We start from the raw sequence: 22041 nt of genomic DNA, 5'->3' as shown, positions 1-22041 counted from the left end.
TTGTGGACCGCTGCTGTACACTGAGCTGAGGATTTCAGTGTATTGTCCACAAGGACGCCAAGGTCCTTTTCCTGCATTATGTACCTCTTGTTTGAATTAATTTTCCCTCTACCTGCATCACTTTGCACTTTTCCACATTAAATTTCATCTGCCATTCTGATGCTCAGTCTGCCCAGTCTCACAAGGTCCTTCTGCAGTCCCTCGCAATCCACTGCTGTTTTAACACCTTTAAATAATTTTGTGTCATCTGCAGACTTGATCACCTCCCTCGTCGTTCCCTTTTCCAGATCACAAGTGCTCCACAAATGACCTTTCTGCATTCGGAAAACTGACCATTTAGTCCTCCCTTCTGTTTCCTGCCTTTTAACCAGTTACCAATCCACAATAGCTCGCTGCCTCCTATACCATGATTTTTTAATTTCCTGAGGAGGTAGATGCAGAATACTAAGGGAATGTCTCATTTTAGCCAGATGTAAAATGTGGACCCGTGATGACAAGACAGAGACAGGAAAAGAGATCAGTTGCTCACACAGAACCAGAATCACCTGACTGGAGCAATCATCCTCTCTGCGTCTCTTCTTCTACCCAAAACTGGCTTATTATAGGATGTCTAATGTACGCTATTTATCTTTTGAAATTTCTGAAATGTCAGGTGAAGAGTAGGTGCGATGCAGGACGTTTATGCATGATCTCAACTGTCAACTAGTTCCCAAAGGTATTGGCTCCCTGCTTTGAGGTCAGGAGAGTTTGTCTTGTGTATGGAAGCAAAGGTATTGCACTCTACTCTTGTGTAGTGAGAGCGCCTGGTCCTGATGTCTCTGCTCAGTAGAAAGACAGAAGCCTCGCATTGCCAGCTGGGACACAGTGGTCAGTAAAAATTAAGCACATGATAACTCCAAATGACTTTGGCACAGATAAACAAAAGGGTTTCTTCTGCTTTATATATGTTTGTGGAAAAATACTAAGTACAGCTGGCCCAATTGCAGACTAATACCAATCTGTTTTTTTAACAGCACATTAGCCTCTCCCATCCAACCTGGTCCATTTTCCTACTAGACAAGGACTGGTACAGCATGCATGTGAAATCTTACCTGCCCAGATACCCAGGAACCGATCTAAATACCATCCTGAGTATTGTCATTTCCAGTATTTTAGGACGGCACCCCTTTTGCATGTTTCCTGAGGGCAGTCTTAGGGGCTGATGCAGTATCACGCACATAAAAACATGAGCCCAAACTGGGCAGCCATTTTTTCAGTGCATGCAGGCACATCCACCTCTCTTGGGCACACAATGCGATATTCTAATGAGCTGCTGTGCTAAAAAGGATCCGCTAGGGATAAATTGTGCATCCCGAGTGCTCAAGAGCATCAGGAGCTCAGGAGACGTGGCTGTGAGCAGGTCAGGAAAACGGACACTCAATACAAGCATCCATTTTATCCCACCGCAGATAATTTACCAGCATAATATACACACACAATATACATCGCCTGGAGCGTGTATATTGTCCGCCTCCCCCCCCCCCCCCCCCCCCCAATTTTTTTTTTTTTTTGCATTAAGCCGTTCATTTTTTAATAATTTTTAGTCATTGCAAGGATTAGATATTAGATATTAGTAGGTGTTTAAAATCATGAGAGGTCTAGAACGGGTAGATGTGAATCGTTTTTTTACTCTTTCGGATAATAGAAAGACTAGGGGGCACTCCATGAAGTTAGCATGTGGCACATTTAAAACTAATCGGAGAAAGTTCTTTTTTACTCAACGCACAATTAAACTCTGGAATTTGTTGCCAGGGGATGTGGTTAGTGCAATTAGTATAGCTGTGTTTAAAAAAGGATTGGATAAGTTCTTGGAGGAGAAGTCCATTACCTGCTATTAAGTTCACTTAGGGGCGGATTTTCAGAGCCCTGCTCGCGTAAATCCGCCCAAAACCGGGCGGATTTACGCGAGCAGGGCCCTGCGCGCCGGGAAGCCTATTTTACATAGGCCTCCCGGCGCGCGCAGAGCCCCGGGACTCGCGTAAGTCCCGGGGTTCTCCGAGGGGGGCGTGTCGAGGGCGGGCCCGGTCGTTGCGGCGTTTCGGAGGCGTGTCGGCAGCGTTTTGGGGGCGGGTACGGGGGCGTGGCTACGGCCCGGGGTGGTCTGGGGGCGTGGCCGCGCCCTCCGTACCCGCCCCCAGGTCGCGGCCCGGCGCGCAGGAGGCCCGCTGGCGCGCGGGGATTTACGCCTCCCTCTGGGAGGCGTAAATCCCCCGACAAAGGTAAGGGGGGGGTTTAGACAGGGCCGGGCGGGTGGGTTAGGTAGGGGAAGGGAGGGGAAGGTGAGGGGAGGGCAAAGGAAAGTTCCCTCCGAGGCCGCTCCGATTTCGGAGCGGCCTTGGAGGGAACGGGGGTAGGCTGCGTGGCTCGGCGCGCGCCGGCTATACAAAATCCATAGCCTTGCGCGCGCCGATCCAGGTTTTTAGCAGATTGCGCGCGGCTCCACGCGTATCTACTAAAATCCAGCGTACTTTTGTTTGCGCCTGGAGCGCAAACAAAAGTAGGCTATTCGCGCGCCTTTTAAAATCCGCCCCTTAGAGAATAGCCACTGCCATTAGCAATGGTTACATGGAATAGACTTAGTTTTTGGGTACTTGCCAGGTTCTTATGGCCTGGATTGGCCACTGTTGGAAACAGGATGCTGGGCTTGATGGACCCTTGGTCTGACCCAGTATGGCCTGTTCTTATGAAGATACTAAGTAGGAGGAACCACAGAAAAGCAGTATTTTTTTGTTTTTTTTAGTAAAGCCCATGATGCACGGGAAGACTTTACACTAGCTCCAGGGCTGGCATTAAATTTGCCATGTTAAAAAGTGTGCGTTGGGCGCACGGTGGTTTTTTGCATTGGGGTAATAGCTAATAGCCTCATCTACCTGATGACATTTACATGTGATGAGCGCTATTAGCTACGCGTTTGGACGCGCTAATCCCCTTATTGCATCGCGTGTTCGTCTCGCGCGTCCAAAATGCGCGTTCAGCTGCGGGTTGACCTGTGTACTAGGCTGAGCGTACCTTATTGCATTGGCCCGTTAGTCTTTCTACAAAAGGCTTTTATGGGTGGAGGCACCCTCGCCATGAAGATCGAAGGTCCTCAACAGCCTCAGCAGGCAAATTCCTAGCCATGGAGTGAACCCAGGTTCCAGTCTCCTGCACAAGCACCTCCCGATACCCCATGTCGCAGATTCATGGCTTCCTACCCTAGCAGAGCGAGGCTGCTTACCCATGAGGCCCTAGAAGTGACAATACTCCTGGCACATGCATGGCTGGGTGGCATTACAGGCAGAGTTGCTATCACACTGCCCTGCACACCATTATGTCCAAATACTTTATGTCATTATGCCCTAACAGAACATGGCTTGGGAGTCATTCATTCACATTAATCTGTGACTGAAGCTTGCTGGTCATTAATGCGTCCTGCCCTGTACCTTGTTCCTTTGCTCTTTGCGAGTAAAGACCGCTGCTGGTAGCTGAGAAACAAGGAATTGATTCTGAGGAGACAAGCTTGGGGTGCTGCAGGTGGCCAGCATTCTGCTCATGCAGTTTTGAGCCTTCAGTTTCACTTGCTTGGAAATTGACAACTCTTCTCATTCTCTCTTTTTTTGTATCTGAACCACCCACAGTTTATTGTACGTGCACAACTGTCAGACACTCCCATTTCCCTCTCCAGTGGCCTAATCACTTTGCCCACTTCCAGCCAATGTGTGCTTGTGCAAAGGTGTATATAGGGGAAGGGCGAGGGCTGAAAGGGAGAAGTGGCCAGTTTCCTGGCATAAATTGGCAAATATTGAATTGCTAAGTGCAGGAAATGAGGTTATTTCCATATTGCACATGGAAAATAAATTCAGTCTGTGTGGGGGCCACCAGCTTCTAATGGTGATGCAGATAAAGCCACTGTCCTTTCTATCCGTTTGTTTGCCTGCCTGACTCATTCTCTCCTTTGCCAGTTGAACTGTTTTTGTTTTTTTTTGGGGGGGGGGGCTCTGTTCACACCATTGCTGCCTTTCAAGGAGGGTGGGGTGTAGGGGAATGTGTTGCTGAGGGGGAGGTGTAGGATTAGGGCTCAGCAGAGTGCCAGCAGAGCACCTGCGGTCTCACCAAAGGCAGAGGGGGGCACCGTGCACACGTGGGGTTTACAGCAGGACCCTAGCAGCTTGCAGCCTGATTGGCTGTTCATTTTTGGTGATGTCACACCCGTGCCCTACGTCCTACGAGATGCCTGGCTATTACATTGCGTTAAGGTGAACATGCATTCAAACCTTTTCGCACTAAGGCATGACACATCTTGCTCAGTCATTTGAGGCATGGGGGTCCTCTCCCCTTCGAGTCACTTTGACCTGAGGTGGGCACTGATAACCCTGGCAATGATGACTCAACAGCTGCGAACACTCAAGCGGCAATTGTTGATACGCCTGCCTGCTGCCCTCCCCTCAGCCCCCTCTATGCTTTCTTTCTAGAACATGAAGTTGGCTGGCATGTACATCCGAGGGTGTCATGGCAACCGCTTCATTCACAGGGCAGCACCCAAACAGGTATTGCGCCCCTCCCCCCCTCCCCCTCCATTGCCCCTTTGTACAGCGCAGTCAGTGGCAATGGGGATCAGGAGAGACCTGCAGTAAGAACAGGTGAATAGACAGCTGGAAAGAGAAGCCCAGAAGCAGAAGAAAATCAAGAGACAGCTTGATACAGGATAAGAAAGAACAGATGGCAAGAGAAAAAAAAAAGACAAAATTAGCACTGAAGAGTGAGAGGAATAGATGGTTACTGACGTGGCTTTTCTTTCTTGTCATGATTCGTTTTCTTGGCAGTGCATATTTTAATTTTGTAGGATCCTAATGTGCCCCAAGCCCATTAAAAACAAGATCAGAGCAATGAGAAGTGACTGAGTACTACGATCACATACCGTTCACTGTGTTAATTATTTGAGACGAGGTACATGCTGGCCATTAATTGCAGAAGTATGTAACATATAATGCTTACATAATGCATGCAGAGCTGCAGCAGGGAGTGCAGTTATGTGTGGTCTGATCTATCACTGTGTGTGCTCAGCACGGGCAACCAGTTCACCTACGTGGGCATCAGCCCTGAAGGGTTCCCACTGTGCCAAGGTCCTGTTCAGAGAAACCTGCCGAGTTCTGGGATTTCAGTGGCAGTTCATTCGTGAACCTCCTATTAAAAACAGGACTTGTGGAGCTGAAATGGGTGGCAGAAGGACGCTTTTCTTCCTATCACGTGTGCAGTCACCCCCACCATGATACAAACTGCAACATGTTCTGAACATCTCCAAGAAGTCTACAGTCATATGTGAGGGTCCCACACTCTCTGTACCACAACCTGTGTAGTGTTACAACCATGTGTGAGGGACGCACATCCCATGCAGTGCTCCCCAATTCTACAACTCTATGTGAGGGTCCCACACTCTCCTGTACCACAACCTGTGCAGTGTTACAACCATGTGTGAGGGACGCACATCCCATGCAGTGCTCCCCAATTCTACAACTCTATGTGAGGGTCCCGCACTCTCCTGTACCACAACCTGTGCAGTGTTACAACCATGTGTGAGGGACGCACATCCCATGCAGTGCTCCCCAATTCTACAACTCTAAGTGAGGGTCCCGCACTCTCCTGTACCACAACCTATGCAGTGTTACAACCATGTGTGAGGGACGCACATCTCCTGCAGTGCTCCCCAATTCTACAACTCTAAGTGAGGGTCCCGCACTCTCCTGTACCACAACCTGTGCAGTGTTACAACCATGTGTGAGGGACGCACATCTCCTGCAGTGCTCCCCAATTCTACAACTCTATGTGAGGGTCCCGCACTCTCCTGTACCACAACCTATGCAGTGTTACAACCATGTGTGAGGGACGCACATCCCATGCAGTGCTCCCCAATTCTACAACTCTATGTGAGGGTCCCGCACTCTCCTGTACCACAACCTGTGCAGTGTTACAACCATGTGTGAGGGACGCACATCTCCTGCAGTGCTCCCCAATTCTACAACTCTATGTGAGGGTCCCGCACTCTCCTGTACCACAACCTGTGCAGTGTTACAACCATGTGTGAGGGACGCACATCCCATGCAGTGCTCCCCAATTCTACAACTCTATGTGAGGGTCCCGCACTCTCCTGTACCACAACCTGTGCAGTGTTACAACCATGTGTGCGGGACGCACATCCCCTGCAGTGCTCCCCAGTATTATAACTGTATTTGAAGGTCTCACAATCTCCTGTACCACAACCTGTGTAGTGTTACAACCATGGGCGAGGGTCCCACAACCCCTGCAGTGCTCTCCAATACTACAACAAACCAGCGGGGAGAAAAAAAAAAGCACTTGACGTTGAAACGTAAGCTGACTCGGAGGGCTTTCATGGACCCACTCTTACTGCTCCCTCCCGGCCCAAAGTGAACGGCAGCCCGCAAGTGGCGGTGCAAGCCCTGCCGGGGAACTTTCCTGCTGCTTTTACATCTCATCTTGGGCTGAGCGAGCCCTTTGCCTTAGGTGCCTGTGCCTTTAAGGAGATGCCGCCTGGGACTCGCATCGTGGAAGGAGAAGCCAATGAGTCGCGCGAGAAGAGCGCCCGGCCCCGCCCCCGGAGGAGAGGCAGGGGCGGCGCTGCACCCAGTGAGATAAAGCAGCCGAAGGTGGCGACGGAGAGCAGAGCCGGACCTGGAGGGAGAGAGACAGAGAGAGGGAAGGAAGGACGGACGGACGGAGAGAGGTGCTGGGCAGCCGGGGAAAGGAAGCGATGAGATAGCACAAGGAGCGCGGTTTCTTAAAACCAAGAGGATTCAAAAGAAACATTTCAAGGAGAGAAGAAGACCAGAGGGACAGACCTTCCCCGCCTCGGGTGCCCAAGGAGAAGAGCCAGAATGAAGCTGGTTGGCAGGTCCGGACGTGGTGGTTTGGCATTTCCACTAGTAAGGTATGGCATTGGCACCAGCACTCTCTTGGGTCGAGCAACTCTGATCTAGTGGGGTATCCGTTTGCAGGTGGTGGAGCATTTCTGTCTGATCTGACATGGTGGGATATTTGTACCTTTGTTGAGGTATCTGTGCCCGGGTGGGGACATCTATGATCAGGCGGGAACGTTTGTGCCATCTGTTTGTTGGTGGGGCATATCTTATCTGGTGGGGTATCTGTTAGGGGCATCTGTGATCTGGTGGGATATTTGTGCCTTGGTAGGGGCATCTGTTTGCTAGTAGGGGAAACTGATTTGGTGGGGTTATTTTGTCTTGGTGGGGCCATCTGTGATCTGGTGGAGTATCTGTTTTCTGGTGGGGGCATCTGTGATCTGTTGTTTCCAGGACGAAGGACGTGTCATTAAGCTCACTGAAATGTTGCAGATCGGATTAAATTTTCTGCAGAACGGAGTTTTAAAAAAATGTTCAAATTTGTGGTGGACAATTGGCGATGAGCTGGATCAGATCCTGACTTGTACGTCTTGGGAACTCTAAATCCTTTTCCTGTAGCCCACATTTTAGATTGGGGGGGGGGGGGGAGCAAGTTGACCTCTGCAGCCGTTGCAGTCACCCCGGAGATAAGTCGGAGGGGATCGCCGGAAGCCGAGGGTCAAGTTTTACTTCTTATTGGGAAATGAACTACTTTAAGTCAGAAGAGTAGGTCTTTGTATTCCAGTAATGTTTGAGAGCAAAGTAGTAATGTGCACAGGTAACATAGATTGGAATGTGCTTTTTTTTATATTATATTTATGTAATAGTTCCAGTGCTCTAGAAATAATATGCAAATACGACTGCACTGGGTTGCAGGTTGTACAGGTACGCGGAACAGCTGAATGGTGAATAACACTGAGTCAGTCCTCCTCTAACCAGAATCCAGACTGAAAATACCCGAACTCCTGGCTTGGAGATGAGAGGAAGTTCCTGGTCAGCAGAGCCTGGGATCCAAGCATCTGGAAAGCGCGTCAGCTAAAAGATGATAGGGAGGCAGAGAGGGGAGAGTTTATTATTATCATCATGACGGGTGCTGAGAGCATCCTGCCCTGGCAAAAGTGCCACACTGAGTATCATAGGCTTGGGACCTGTCTCCCCCAGCCTGGGTGTTTTCCCTGGCTTACTGGGACCAGAGAGCATTGCCTCACCGGCCATTGCTATCCCTCCATCTGCTCTAGCAGCTAAGTGCTTGTCAGTGCTCAAACGAAATGAATGCATAAAAACAATTAAGACCCGTGATTTCATTAGTTCATTTTTCTATCAGATAAATGCCCTTGCTTGCCTGATTCCTGAAAAAAACTATATATTTGGTTTGGGAATCGATCTCCTGCTCGCACTGGATGGAATGGGCACTCTCCATCAGTTCGTCCCCTTTGGTCCCTCTCCTCTAGGGGATATTTCTTCTTGCCCTGTGGAATTTATATGGTTAAACATCCCAAATAAACCTCGATCTTGACCGGATCTCACACAGATCTGTGGGAACTTGCAGCTCACCCTGGCAGACAGGCCCTGTGCAGCAGAGGATGCTGACGCACTATTAAAGTTCGCTTCTCTTGCCAGCTGCGTGTATGGTGGGAGGGTTGCTTGGAGGCAGATCTGACCCAGTCCAAAGGGTGATGCTGGCAGCATTCAAGGCATCCCTTCAAATTACAACACCCTGGGCAATTGCCCAGCTCACCCTGCCCTAAGGCCAGCTCCAAATACCTCATTGCACGGTGTGCGAGTATCTTTACAGTATATACTCTGAAACAGCATGTGGGTCTGTCTTTCTACCTCCTATGCAGGGTGTGCGAGTATCTTTACAGTATATACTCTGAAACAGCATGTGGGTCTGTCTCTCCCTCCTATGCACGGTGTGCGAGTATCTTTACAGTATATACTCTGAAACAGCATGTGGGTCTGTCTCTCTACCTCCTATGCACGGTGTGCGAGTATCTTTACAGTATATACTCTGAAACAGCATGTGGGTCTGTCTCTCTACCTCCTATGCACGGTGTGCGTGTATCTTTACAGTATATACTCTGAAACAGCATGGGTCTGTCTCTCTACCTCCTATGCATGGTGTGCGAGTATCTTTATAGTATATACTCTGAAACAGCATGTGGGTCTGTCTTTCTACCTCCTATGCAGGGTGTGCGTGTATCTTTACAGTATATACTCTGAAATAGCATGTGGGTCTGTCTCTCCCTCCTATGCACGGTGTGCGAGTATCTTTACAGTATATACTCTGAAACAGCATGTGGGTCTGTCTCTCTACCTCCTATGCTCGGTGTGCGTGTATCTTTACAGTATATTTTATTTTAAAACTTTTCTATACCGTCGCTAAGCAATGTACCATCGCAATGGTTTACAAATAGGCACAAATAATGTATATATAGGTGGGTATTGTACATTCTAACAAGTGCCAACTAAAAACGGTTACAATATCATTAATAAAGATAAATTTTTGGGTAGTGATGGATTAGTTCTGGGAAGGTTTATTGAGGTACTTTCTTTCGGTCTAATTCTCTACTGTACTATGTATTTATAATATTGTGGTGCCATTTATTCTGGCTGCGTTTTTCTGTATTTTTCATTCTCTCTCTCCCTCTCTACCCCACTGTCTCTTTTGGAAAGGCTTGCTTAAAGAGCCATGTCTTTAAGGTTTTTTTAAAGGATTTGATGTCACTCTGTAATCTTAGTTCAGTGGGCATTGTGTTCCATAGAAAGGGCCCAGCCAGTGATAAAGCCCTTTCTCTTACTTGGGTTAGTTTTGCTGATTTTACTGTAGGGATTGTTAGTAGTGCCTTGTTAGCCGAACGAAGGTTCCTTTGTGGTACATGGACTCTTAGAGCTGTATTTAGCCAGTCTGAAACAGCATGTGGGTCTGTCTCTCTACCTCCTATGCACAGTGTGTGTGCAGATCTTCACAATGTATACATGGAGATAGTGTGTGTTGTAATCTGTACCTCATAGTGTGTATATATTTTTATATTATATACACTGAGATGGTGTGCGTGTGTGTGTATGAATATATATAAATATACCTCATATACACAGTGTGTATATATTTTTATTTTATATACACTGAGGTGGTGTGTGTATATCTCTACCTCACAGTATGTGTATATTTTTACAGTATATATACTCAGTGTGTACCTCTACCTCATATACATAGTGTGTATATATTTTTATTTTATATACACTGAGGTGGTGTGTGTATATCTCTACCTCACAGTATGTGTATATTTTTACAGTATATATACTCAGTGTGTACCTCTACCTCATATACATAGTGTGTATATATTTTTATTTTATATACACTGAGGTGGTGTGTGTATATCTCTACCTCACAGTATGTGTATATTTTTACAGTATATATACTCAGTGTGTACCTCTACCTCATATACATAGTGTGTATATATTTTTATTTTATATACACTGAGGTGGTGTGTGTATATCTCTACCTCACAGTATGTGTATATTTTTACAGTATATATACTCAGTGTGTACCTCTACCTCATATACATAGTGTGTGTATATCGCTTGAAATTATTCAGAAATGGGTTTTCATATGCTAGATCCCAATGCTATATTAATTGCAAATTCCGATTCGATTGTAAGCTGTTCTAATGCCTTTACATTTTTTGTAATCTGCCTTGAGACCAATTTTGGGAAAAGGCAAAATAAAGAAATATATACACTGAGTCTGTATATATCTCTGCTTCAGTGTGGGTATATTTTTACAGTATGTAATGTGTGTGTATATCTGTCTCTCCCTCATATGTACAGAATGTGTGCATATTGTTACTGTATATACCATGAGAGAGTGTGTGTTAGGTCTGGGCTATCTTTCAGTCATAATGTGTCCAGCGGGCTTCAGACCTCAGGATCCTCTCGTTGTTTTGTCTCTCTGAGGGCCCTTCTATTAGGATATCCCCGGCCTGTAGAACCAGTCAGTGACCTTGTGACAGGAGCAAACTATTCTGCTTAGCTGGCCCCAGGATGCTTACTCTTAGGGGTCGGATGCCCTTCTGGTTTCTTGGGTAGCTAAGTGAAGAAATACAGGGGATAATGGTAGACCTGGGGCAGATACTCAGAATTACATCCCCCGTCCCTCCCTCAGTTACCAGTGGCTGCCCTGGCCCAGTGCTTTCTCCATTGGCAGCAAAGGCACAGTGGCTCCAGCAAAGAGCACCCCCATCTTTCCCTTCATATCTGGCACCCCTCTCTTAATCATCTTCTCTCACTCTTTACCCAGCATCCCCTTTTCTCTCCCATGCCATACCCTGCATTCCCCTTTCTTTCTACCACTGCTACTACTTACCATTTCTCTAGCGCCACACGACATACGCAGCGCTGTGCAAACACAAAAAGACAGTCCCTGCTCTATAGAGCTTACAATCTAATAAGACAAACATACAGGACAAGAGACTTGGGGCATTTCATAAAGCAAGACAGTGGCTAAAAAAAGAAAGCTGGTTAACAAGGCTAAAAGCAGACAATCGGGCATAAGATTTAAAAGCGGTTTCAAAAAGATGGGATTTAAACAGGGCGAGAGAGGGAGCATGAGGCCTCAGTTCAGGAAGACCGTTCCAAGCACACGGTGCAGCCAGGTGGAAAGCAGGGAGACTGGAATTGGTGGTAGAGGAGAAGGACACGGATAAGAGTGACTTATCCGAGGAGCGAGCGGAGTGCACGGGGAGGGGGGTAGAGAGATAAGAGAGGAGAGGTAGTGAGGTGCTGCAGAGTGAAGGCGTTTGTAGGTGAGAGAGAGGAGCTTGAACTGTATGCGGGAGTGATTAGGGAGCCACTGCAGGGAACTCCCCCTTTCATCCCCACCCACTCCTTAACCTGCATTTCCTATTCTCTCCCCTTCCCACTCCTTGACCTGCATCCTCCTCTCTCGCCCAGTAGCATCTCCTTCTCTATCAGCCATCCCTTGCCTACCAGTGCCCCCCCCCCCCCCCCCCCTGCCCAGCAGCAGTTCTCTCCTCTCCCTCTCATGCTTCAGCGGGCAGCAGCAATAGCTGCAGAAACTTAAAATAAAACCGGCCCAGGGCCCGTGAGCCTTATTCCCTGCAGATATCCTGGAGGTCCCCCAGGACACGTTTGGGAGCTACTACCCTAGGTCCTTCAGTCCTGTGCTCCCCCCCCCCCCCCCCCCAATTAAATCTCAGACCCATAGCCTCCTCCTAAATTTTTGATAATTAAATCCAACAGTCATGTCCCCACTATAACCCCAGTAAAATCACATCATTGGAGAACATACTTTTAAATATTACACTTTGTTGTATTTATATTTCTGAAATCATGTCACAATGTCTCACAGTGTCGGGTCAATGGGTCATCTGCAATTTTTGGAGACAGACTGAAAAGAAAATCCCCCACCCCTCCCCCCCCAAATCAATTTAAAAGGAATTCATACTACATTGGTTAAACATAATCTCTGAACCAGCTGGCTGGGCTGAACGGAAATGTTGCTCTGTGCTACTCACCCGAGGAAAAACATTCGAATTATGGTGTCACTTCAGGTACAGTGACACAAGGTCCCTCCATTACCAGGCACTTTGTGAGATAACACAAAACCCTGCAGAAATATAGCAAACCTCCTATACCGAAACAGCACAAACTCCCAGAGCTCAAGCAGCAACTCTGCAGATTTAGCATTGGGTCCTAAAACTCCCTTAGCACCTTCTAGTGGGAAACCAGAACAAGCTGCCCCACTGCAGGTCCCTACCCAGAAGCTATGCACTGGCAGAACCCCTCCCCTCCGTCCCCCATTCAGAACACAGACCCTCCCCAAATGCAGAATAAGGGATCGCAAATTCACACACACACACCTTTCCTGGTCCCTGCAGTCAGGAGGGGAGGGGGGAACTAGATTAGGGGTCAGAGGGCTCTTCTTTGACTTGCAGGGTGCTCACCCCCTCCGCTCCCCATGCTGTTCCTTGCCTGCTGCCTTGGAGGGGAGGGGCTGGAACAGGAAGCAGAGAGATTCAGTCCACTGACCCATAAAATCATCATAAGCAGAGCTTTGTGCGTTTGTGCTCACAGGTAAAAGCAGACCTGCCGATGACGCCCCCTTGGGGTTGACTCCCAGAGCAGTCGCCTTCCTCGCTTCTGCCCCGTCCTGGCCCTGGATAGTGGGGCACATGGGGTATTTTTTTTCTATAGTTGGCTGGATATGCTGGAAAATGTTATCTGAGGTAGCCCCGGCCAGTGCTCAGTCATGCCTGTCGCTTATAACAGCTTTTTCCCTGCTCTGGCTGCTGGCAGTCCTCAGGGGACTGACAGCTGCCTGCAATATTTGAGGTCACGTTCAGATCCACATATGAAAAGGCTGGAGTCTGTGTACATAGGTGTGTATGTAAAAGCACGTTGGCGTGTCTGTGTGCGCGAGAGGCTGCCAGCAGACCCACATTCTAAGGAGAAGCCTAGTGAGAGCGAGGATCTTCAACCTCTGGGCTAATACTGAGGTTAAATCTAGGAGGGCATCACCCTACAGCATGGGTTCCCATATCTGCGCAGACGTTCAGGGTATTCCCCATGAATATGCATGAAGTAAATTTGCATATACCAGGTTTTGCAACGTATGCAAATTTACCTCTTGCACATTCATTGTAGATACCCTGAGACCCCTGACTGGTGGCGTGGGGGGGAGGTATTAGGACAGCTAAGGGAAGCCCTGCTTTAGATGCACTGAGAGGGCAGTCAGGACAAGCCTTCAGCTTGCCCAGTTCAGTTGGCATGGAACCCGTTGCTGACTCTGACCCTGGATGGATATGGCCCAGGCACAGTTTCACCCCTCCCAAGCCACTGTTTTGATTTTTTTTTTTTTTTTGTATTTTGTGCGATTTTCGTTTGTTCATGTCTGAGATTTTTTTTTTTTTTTTTTTTTTTACAAATTAAACCATAGGAAATGATGGCAGTAGGAGGTGAGAGGGGAGAAGAGTGTTAGGTCTTGTGGGCGTTGTCAGGGTGACGCTGCGGCGGGAGGAGAGGAACAGTGCTGAGTTTGTCTCCCGAGCTCTACTTGCCCATCTGTGCTGCAGGCCACATTGTATCACCAGTAATTAGTACTTTTATGTTCTCACTGCTGAGTGTGCACAGGCGGGGGAGGCGGGATGGCCACGTGGGCTACTCCCCTTGGTCCCTCTGCCCTGTCTTCCCAGGCCTGGGACACGGGGATGCGTGGATTCACAGTATAGTTGTGTGCTCTGCCTATGCACATTTCCTTGTGCTTATGTGCGTTTTTCTTGTGTAGATGTGTGTGCATGTGTGCATGTCCGTACGGGTGTATCTGTGCATGCAAGTAAAAGTGACTTTGTAAACGTGTGAGTGCTCATCCCGCATCACCGCTGCTTGTGCAGTCCTGGAGACAACTGCCTCGTTCACAGGCAGCGACCTCTTTTTTTTTTTTTTTTTTATTGGACTGACTGGAAGGTTATCCATGGTGCCCACCTTATCAGGGAGTTTACAAAAGCCAGGGCGCTCGCTGGACAACGGCGGCCTGGGCAAGGGCTGCTTCTGGCTGCCCCCTTCTCCTTTTGGGCTTTGCGTACTCAAGAAGGGCGAGCACACTGCTCTTTTGTCCACCCCATGTGACAACCCCGATGAGACTGCAACGGTCTCGCCTTCAGACTTGATGCTTTGGACGCAACCACAACATCGCTCTCCATTTGACGGTTGGGGGGGGGGGGGGGGAAAGAGAAATTGGATTCAGACGACCACCAACATGGGCCCTGACTTTTATGGTCTGGGGTACTGATAGGCAGACATAAGTGAATACGCACAAGACTGCTTCTAAGTCCAAGTCCGTCTAGCACTGACTGAATTTCCAAGAAGACTCATCGAATAACTGCACGGAGAAGCAGTTGCTACCATAAGCTTGCTGGGCAGACTGGATGGACCATTTGATCCTTTTCTGCCATCATTGGCATTCATTCAGGAGCTCTTGCCATCATTTTTAGATCCTTCTCATGTTGATCCAACAAAGGATCTCAGGGCCTGCAAAGAAAGCAATGTGTACCCTCTATATTTGTGTGGTCTGTCTGTTTATCTCCCTGCTGCACCTAAAGATGTTGGTTTTTATAGCTTCTGCCCTTATGTTTTTGAGTAAGTGTGTGTGTGTGTGCGTATATTCTGCAGACGTGTACTGTGTGTGCATAAAGACATGTACGCTTGCTTTTATACTGAGATATAGGAGATTATAGGAGCCAAACTGAGGCAGAATTCAACCCACAGGGGTCAGAGTCAAAAGGACCTTCGTGGCATGAGAGAGAAGAGTGTAAGACCTGGGACCGCATACTAGGCAGGCAGAAATGGGTGATGTGAGGGACCAAATGGTTCTTTTCTGACAACATCTTCTATATTTTGCTCTGTCTGTACATGCAGGTACATTTGTGAGTATCTTATATATGTGTGTGTGTGCTGCTACCCTAAGGTCCAGAGTGATTTCCATATTAAAACAATCAAAGTACAAATAAGCAATTATAATATGCCCTCAGTATATTGCAAAGGGAGTCTGTATAGGGAGTGCCTTGCACTTACCCTGTAATACATATGTGCACCTGTGTGTACAGTATGGTGTGTGCATACTGTATGGAGGAGGCTGGGATACCTGTGTGTATCAGTATATGTGCACCTGCGTGTACAATATAGTGTGTATACTAAATGGAAGAGGCTGGGATACCTGTGTGTATCAGTATATGTGCATCTGTGTGTATAGTATGGTATGTGTACTGTATGGAGGAGGCTGGGATACCTGTATTGGTATATGTACATTTGTGTGTACAGTATGGTGTGTGTGTGTGTAATGTATGGAGGAGGCTGGGATACCTGTGTATATCAGTATATGTGCATCTGTGTGTACAATATAGTGTGTATACTAAATGGAAGAGGCTGGGATACCTGTGTGTATCAGTATATGTGCATCTGTGTGTACAGTATGGTGTGTGTACTGTATGGAGGAGGCTGGGATACCTGTGTGTATCAGTATATGTACATCTGTGTGTACAGTATGGTGTGTGTGCATACTGTATGGAGGAGGCTGGGATACCTGTATTGGTATATGTGCACCTGCGTGTACAGTATGGTATGTGGGTGTGCATACTGTAAGGGGGAGGCTGGGATACCTGTATTGGTATATGTGCACCTGCGTGTACAGTATGGTATGTGGGTGTGCATACTGTATGGAGGAGGCTGGGATACCTGTGTATACACATACCCGCTGGAACCTACTACCCACGAATCTCCGCCTTGAACCATGCTCCTTCAAATTAAAAAAAAAAGTTAAAGACCTGGCTATTCAAACAGGCATTCCCTGACTAGAACCCTTCCTTTATAACTCCACTGCCGTGGAATATTACTGCTAACTCCAACTTTTTTTCTAAGTTATTTTGTTAACATGTTATCTAACCCTAGTTATTTTTACTTATAGTTATCTTCATTTTGTTCCTCCTCTCTCATCCGCTCTAGTTCTTGTTTTTTGCTCCCTACAGTCCTTTTTCCCCTTCCCTGTTACATGTACTTTCTGCCTTCAGTTTGAAGTAAACTGATATGATGGTCCCACTAATATCGGTATATAAAAACACATAAATAAATATGTGCATCTGTGTGTACAGTATGTGGATTTGTGTACTGTATGATGAGGCTGGGATACCTGTGTGTATTGGAATATGTGCATCTGTTACTCCTGGGGGAATTCTCCACAAACAAATTTAAAATTCTGCGCACAAAAACTGAAAATTCTGCAAACTTTATATTGGTCAAAATAACACAATTTACATGACAGTCTTTAAGTAATTAACTTTTTTCTGTAATAATTTAAAATTTATTAAAGATGCAGAATTTTAAATATTTTGAGCAGAATTTCCCTAGAAATTCACTGTTAGTGTCCCTTCCACATGCACACCCCCTCACATACAGGCTCCTTCACTCTCTCGCACACACACATTCCCTCATAAGGCTCCCTCACTCTCTCGCACACACACATCCCCACATACAGGGCCCTCTCTCTTGCATACACACCCACACAAGCTCCCTTTCTCTCACACGTACATCCTCACACAGGCTACCTATGTCTCTCTCACGCAACCCTTCATACAGGCTTTGTCTCACACAGGCTAGCACCCTCACATACACACAATCCCTTTTTCATACACACGAGCTCCCAATCTCTCTCGCACACACACTCCTTCACAAGCTCCTCATATAGGCTCCCTCTCTCTGAAACCCACACTCAAGCATCCCCCTACTTCCCCTCTTACCAACCAAGCTGTCTCTCACCCTCCCCCACACCCCCTCTCCTCTCTCACACACACATTCTCTCTCACCGGCATCCCCCCCACCCACCCTCTCTTACCTCCCATGCTCTCTCTCACACCCACCTGCGCTCTCTCACCCTCTCCACCCCCCTCTTACCAACCATGCTCTGTCACCCTCCCCTCTCTCACACACACATTCGCTCTCTCTCTCACCCTCCCCTCCCCTCTCTGACACACATTCTTTCTCACCAGCATGCCGTGGGATGCGCTCGTTCGCGGCGAAAAGGGAAGACCCCCGTGTGTTGCGAACGGCATGCCGAGCCTTCATCTTCGCCGCGAACGAAGCGTGTGCTATGGGACGCACTCCGTTCGCGGCATGCCGGGGTCTCCTCTGCTATTTTCTGCACAGAATTTGGCAATTCTGCGCAAATTCTGCATTCTGCAGTAGCGCAGAATTCCCCCAGGAGTAATCTGTGTTTACAGTATGGTGTGTGTACTGTATGGAGGAGGCTGGTATACGTGTGTGTGTACAGTATGTGGATTTGTGTGTACTCTATGGGGGAGGCTGGGATACCTGTGTTTATCAGTATATGTGCATCGGTGTGTACAGTATGGTATATGAGTGTGCATACTGTATGGAGGAGGCTGGGATACCTGTATTGGTATATGTACATCTATGTGTACAGTATGTGGATTTGTGTGTACTGTATGAGGAGGCTGGGATACCTGTGTGTATCGGTATATGTGCATCTGTGTATAGTATGGTGTGTGTACTGTATGGGGGAGGCTGGGATACCTGTATTGGTATATGTGCATCGGTATGTACAGTATGGTGGATGTGTGTGTACTGTATGAGGAGGCTGGGATACCTGTGTGTATCGGTATATGTGCATCTGTGTATAGTATGGTGTGTGTGTGTGTGCATACTGTATGGAGGAGGCTGGGATACCTGTATTGGTATATGTACATCTATGTGTACAGTATGGTGGATGTTTGTACTGTATGAGGAGGCTGGGATACCTGTGTTTATCGTGGGTCTTGTACTCACACTACTGTTTCTTTTCTTTACAGCTTCTCAACTGACCCTTCCCCAGCCCTGAATTCTGTGAAAGTTAAAAAGAGTAAGAAGAAGATGACTGAGCAAAAGAAATCGCGGAGCTTGGAAGAAGCCAGTTCTGAAACTATCAAGCCACCTAAACTCTCTGCTCTGAGCAGGTGAGAGAGAGAGATCACATGACTGTGTGTGTAAGAGAGGGAACCAAACCATGCAGGTACCCAAATCCTCACCCCAGTATGGGGCTGGTCAGGACCATCAGAAGGAGTGGGTAAGCATGGCGACCGCTTTGGCTGCCAGCCCGGGGACGGTGCCGTGTTGCCCTTTTGAATCAGCCTGGAAGGATGTCAACTTGAAAGGGAAATGGGTGGGAGTGGAGGGGAACTGAAAGCAACCCTTGCCTGGGTGCCGTTTTTCCCAGCGACTGCCCTGGCGTGGGTGCATAAGCACGCTGTGCACAGAGTTGTCACTGAGCAGCGTTCCAGCCAGCACTTAAGTCAGTATTTAGACCTCTCTGAGTATTGAGAGAATGGTCCCTATATAATAGTCATTGCATCCAGTTGTAAACCCTCTCCACTGTCCCTAATTGGGATGGCATCCCTTTCCTTCCCACGCATGCTGACTGCTGCTCCCGTTCCCTCTCCTGGGCCATTTCCCATCCAGACCTTTTGGCTTCCCCCTTCCTTCCTCCGCTCTCCCTTGTGCCTCCTGGTGTTCCCCTCCTTCCCCTGCTCTCCATCCCCAACTCATTCCCTCTGCTGCTCCCTTCCTTTCTCTACTCTCCTCCTCACCCCATTCCCCCTGCTGTTTCCCTTCTTTCTCTACTCCTCTCCCAATCCCAACCACCCTATATCTCTGTTTCCCTATGCGAGTACACTTACTGCTCCAAAGAATGTCTGTGATTTGTGACTGCTTTGTTTTCATGCTGAACACAAATGCCATACTGGGTCAGACCAAGGGTCCATCAAGCCCAGCGTCCTGTTTCCAACAGTGGCTAATCCAAGTCACAGGTACCTGGCAAGTACCCAAACATTAAATAGATCTCATGCTATTAATGCCAGCAACAAGCAATGGTTATTCCCTACTGATTAACAGTTTATGGAATTCTCCTCCAGGAACTTTTCCAAATCTTTTTTAAACCCAGCTACGCTAACTTCCTTAACCACATCCTCTGGCAACAAATTCCAGAGCTTAATTGTGTGCTGAGTGAAAAAGAAATTTCTTTGATTTGTTTTAAATGTGCTTCTTGCTAACTTCATGATATGTTCCCTAGTCCTTGCAGTAAATAACATTGTGCAACTACAGCAAGGGTTATTTTTTCCTATATGCAACACCTTGCACTTGTCCACATGAAATTTCATCTGCCATTTGGAAGCCTAATTTTCTAGTCTCACAAGGTTAATAAACATGAGGATAAAGGTGAACCGGTAGATGTAGTGTATTTGGAATTTCAGAAGGCGTTTGACAAAGTCCCTCATGATAGACTTCTAAGAAAAGTAAAAAGTCATGGGATCGGTGGCGATGTCCTTTCGTGGATTGCAAACTGTTTAAAAGACAGGAAACAGAGAGTAGGATTAAATGGTCAATTTTCTCAGTGGAAAAGGGTAAACAGTGGAGTGCCTCAGGGATCTGTACTTGGAACGGTGCTTTTCAATATATATATAAATGATCTGGAAAGGAATACCACGAGTGAGGTTAACAAATTTGCGGATGATACAAAATTATTCAGAGTAGTTAAATCACAAGCGGGCTTGAAGACTGGGCATCCAAATGGCAGATGAAATTTAATGTGGACAAGTGCAAAGTGTCCCTTGCTGTAGTTATATGATGTTATATGATGTCCCTTGCTGTAGTTATATGATGTTAGGTTCCATATTAGGAGCTACCAACCTGGAAAAAGATTTAGGTGTCATAGTGGATAACACATTGAAATCGTCGGCTCAGTGTGCTGCGGCAGTCAAAAAAGCAAACAGGATGTTGGGAATTATTAGGAAGGGATTGGTTAATAAAATGGAAAATGTCATAATGCCTCTGTATCGCTCCATGGTGAGACTGCACCTTGAGTACTATGTACAGTTCTGGTCACCACATCCCAAAAAAGATATAATTGCACTGGAGAAAGTACAGAGAAGGGCGACCAAAATGATAAAGGGGATGGAACAGCTTCCTTACGAGGAAAGGCTGAAGAGGTTAGGGTTGTTCAGCTTGGAGAAGAGATGGCTGAGGGGGGGGATATGATAGAGGTGTTTAAAATCATGAGAGGTCTAGAATGGGTAAATGTGAATCGGTTATTTACTCTTTTGGATAATAGAAGGACTAGGGGGCACTCCATGAAGTGAGCAAGTAGCACATTTAAAACTAATCAGAGAAAATTCTTTTTCACTCAACGCACAATAAAACTCTGGAATTTGTTGCCAGAGGATGTGGTTAGTGCAGTTAGTGTAGCTGGGTTCAAAAGGTTTGGATAAGTTCTTGGGGGAGAAGTCCGTTAACTGCTATTAATCAAGTTGACTTAGGGAATGGCCTCTGCTATTAATTGCATCAGTAGCATGGGATCTTCTTGGTGTTTGGGTAATTGCCAGGTTCTTGTGGCCTGGTTTTGGCCTCTGTTGGAAACAGGATGCTGGGCTTGATGGACCCTTGGTCTGACCCAGCCTGGCAACGTCTTATGTTCTTAAGGACCTCCTGCAATTTATCCCAATCTGCTTATGATTTAACTACTCTGAATCACCTTTGATGGTGCATGGTATGCCTGAAGCTCAGGAGCTTTTACCACTTTGCTGCTCTGATATCACAAGCATATTGCTATTTTATTTATTTTACAGGTCGAAAACGTATGACTCTTCCATCTCCAAAAATCCTGAAAACGAGTCAACCCTGGAACAAAGGCAGTCCTTTTCAATGAACGTGAGTTAGCACCCACTTCCTCTTCCTTCGCTCAGCTTTCCAAGCCCCTTCCTCTGTTCTAAAGCTGCACAAAAGGCTAGGTCTTTGCTCCCCCTCTACCCCACAGCCTCAGGGCAGAGGTGTGGCCAGGTTAACTGGTTGGAGCAATGGGCTGTGAATCGGGGAAATGAGAGTTCAAATCCCTGTGACCTTGGGCAAATTGCTGTTACCTCACATGCTTACTTAGCACCTGATTTTAAATAGCATTTATTTAAGTGAAACTGGGTTTTGCTCGAGTCAGTGGGCTTTTGAAGATTGCTACAATAGTAGTTACATTTTATGCCTGTGACTCCTTTTGAAAATTACCCCCTTAGATTGTAAACTCTTTGGGGGAGGGACTTATCATATCTGAATTCCAAAAACACTGTAAGCTGCATTGATCATTATTTAGAAAGTTGGACTAAAACTCCAGTATAATAGAAGCCACATAAGTAGCCAGACCTGGGGAAATAAGGGCAAATTAATAAACCAAACATGGAGGGTCACAGGGGGTACCATGAACTTGGCTAAACTGAAATCTTCAGGTAGTAAAGGCAAGGTCGTCCGCCTCTCGAGGTCTCCTTGTGTGGCTCTGGCTCAGCCCGGCTCATGAGTGCGGCGCTGACCCGTGGTGGCTGTGGGGATCATAGGTGCCAGCTCTGTGGGTGCAATTGGTGCTTGAGCATCCCCAGCACTGAGCAAACTCTCCTCATTGTGTCCAGGGAGGTGTAATTTGTGTTGTGTTTAGCAACCCCCCCCCCCCCCCCGATCATTTTAAAAAGTTGACTCCTACAGTGGGGATGATTGCAAATTTTGTAATGGGGCA

General features: G+C 47.2%; 1 protein-coding gene across 2 annotated transcripts in view; it reads left to right on the top strand.

Annotated features, from left to right (window-relative positions):
• Positions 1-22041, top strand: part of LOC115097902 (GRAM domain-containing protein 2B-like) — a 63707-nt gene that overhangs the window by 11618 nt on the left and 30048 nt on the right. The window contains exons 1-3 of one of the 2 annotated variants that reach the window (XM_029614065.1): positions 6691-6961; positions 18308-18451; positions 21116-21197. In XM_029614065.1, coding sequence (XP_029469925.1) covers positions 6909-6961; positions 18308-18451; positions 21116-21197 — 279 coding nt within the window. In that variant the 5' untranslated portion in view covers positions 6691-6908. Of the gene's footprint in view, positions 1-6690; positions 6962-18307; positions 18452-21115; positions 21198-22041 lie in introns of those variants that run through there. The other variant, XM_029614066.1, reaches the window with a different exon arrangement.

This window comes from Rhinatrema bivittatum, chromosome 8, assembly GCF_901001135.1.
Source record: "Rhinatrema bivittatum chromosome 8, aRhiBiv1.1, whole genome shotgun sequence".
NCBI classification, from domain to species: Eukaryota; Metazoa; Chordata; class Amphibia; order Gymnophiona; family Rhinatrematidae; genus Rhinatrema; species Rhinatrema bivittatum.
This window is presented reverse-complemented; position numbering and strand designations above follow the sequence as displayed.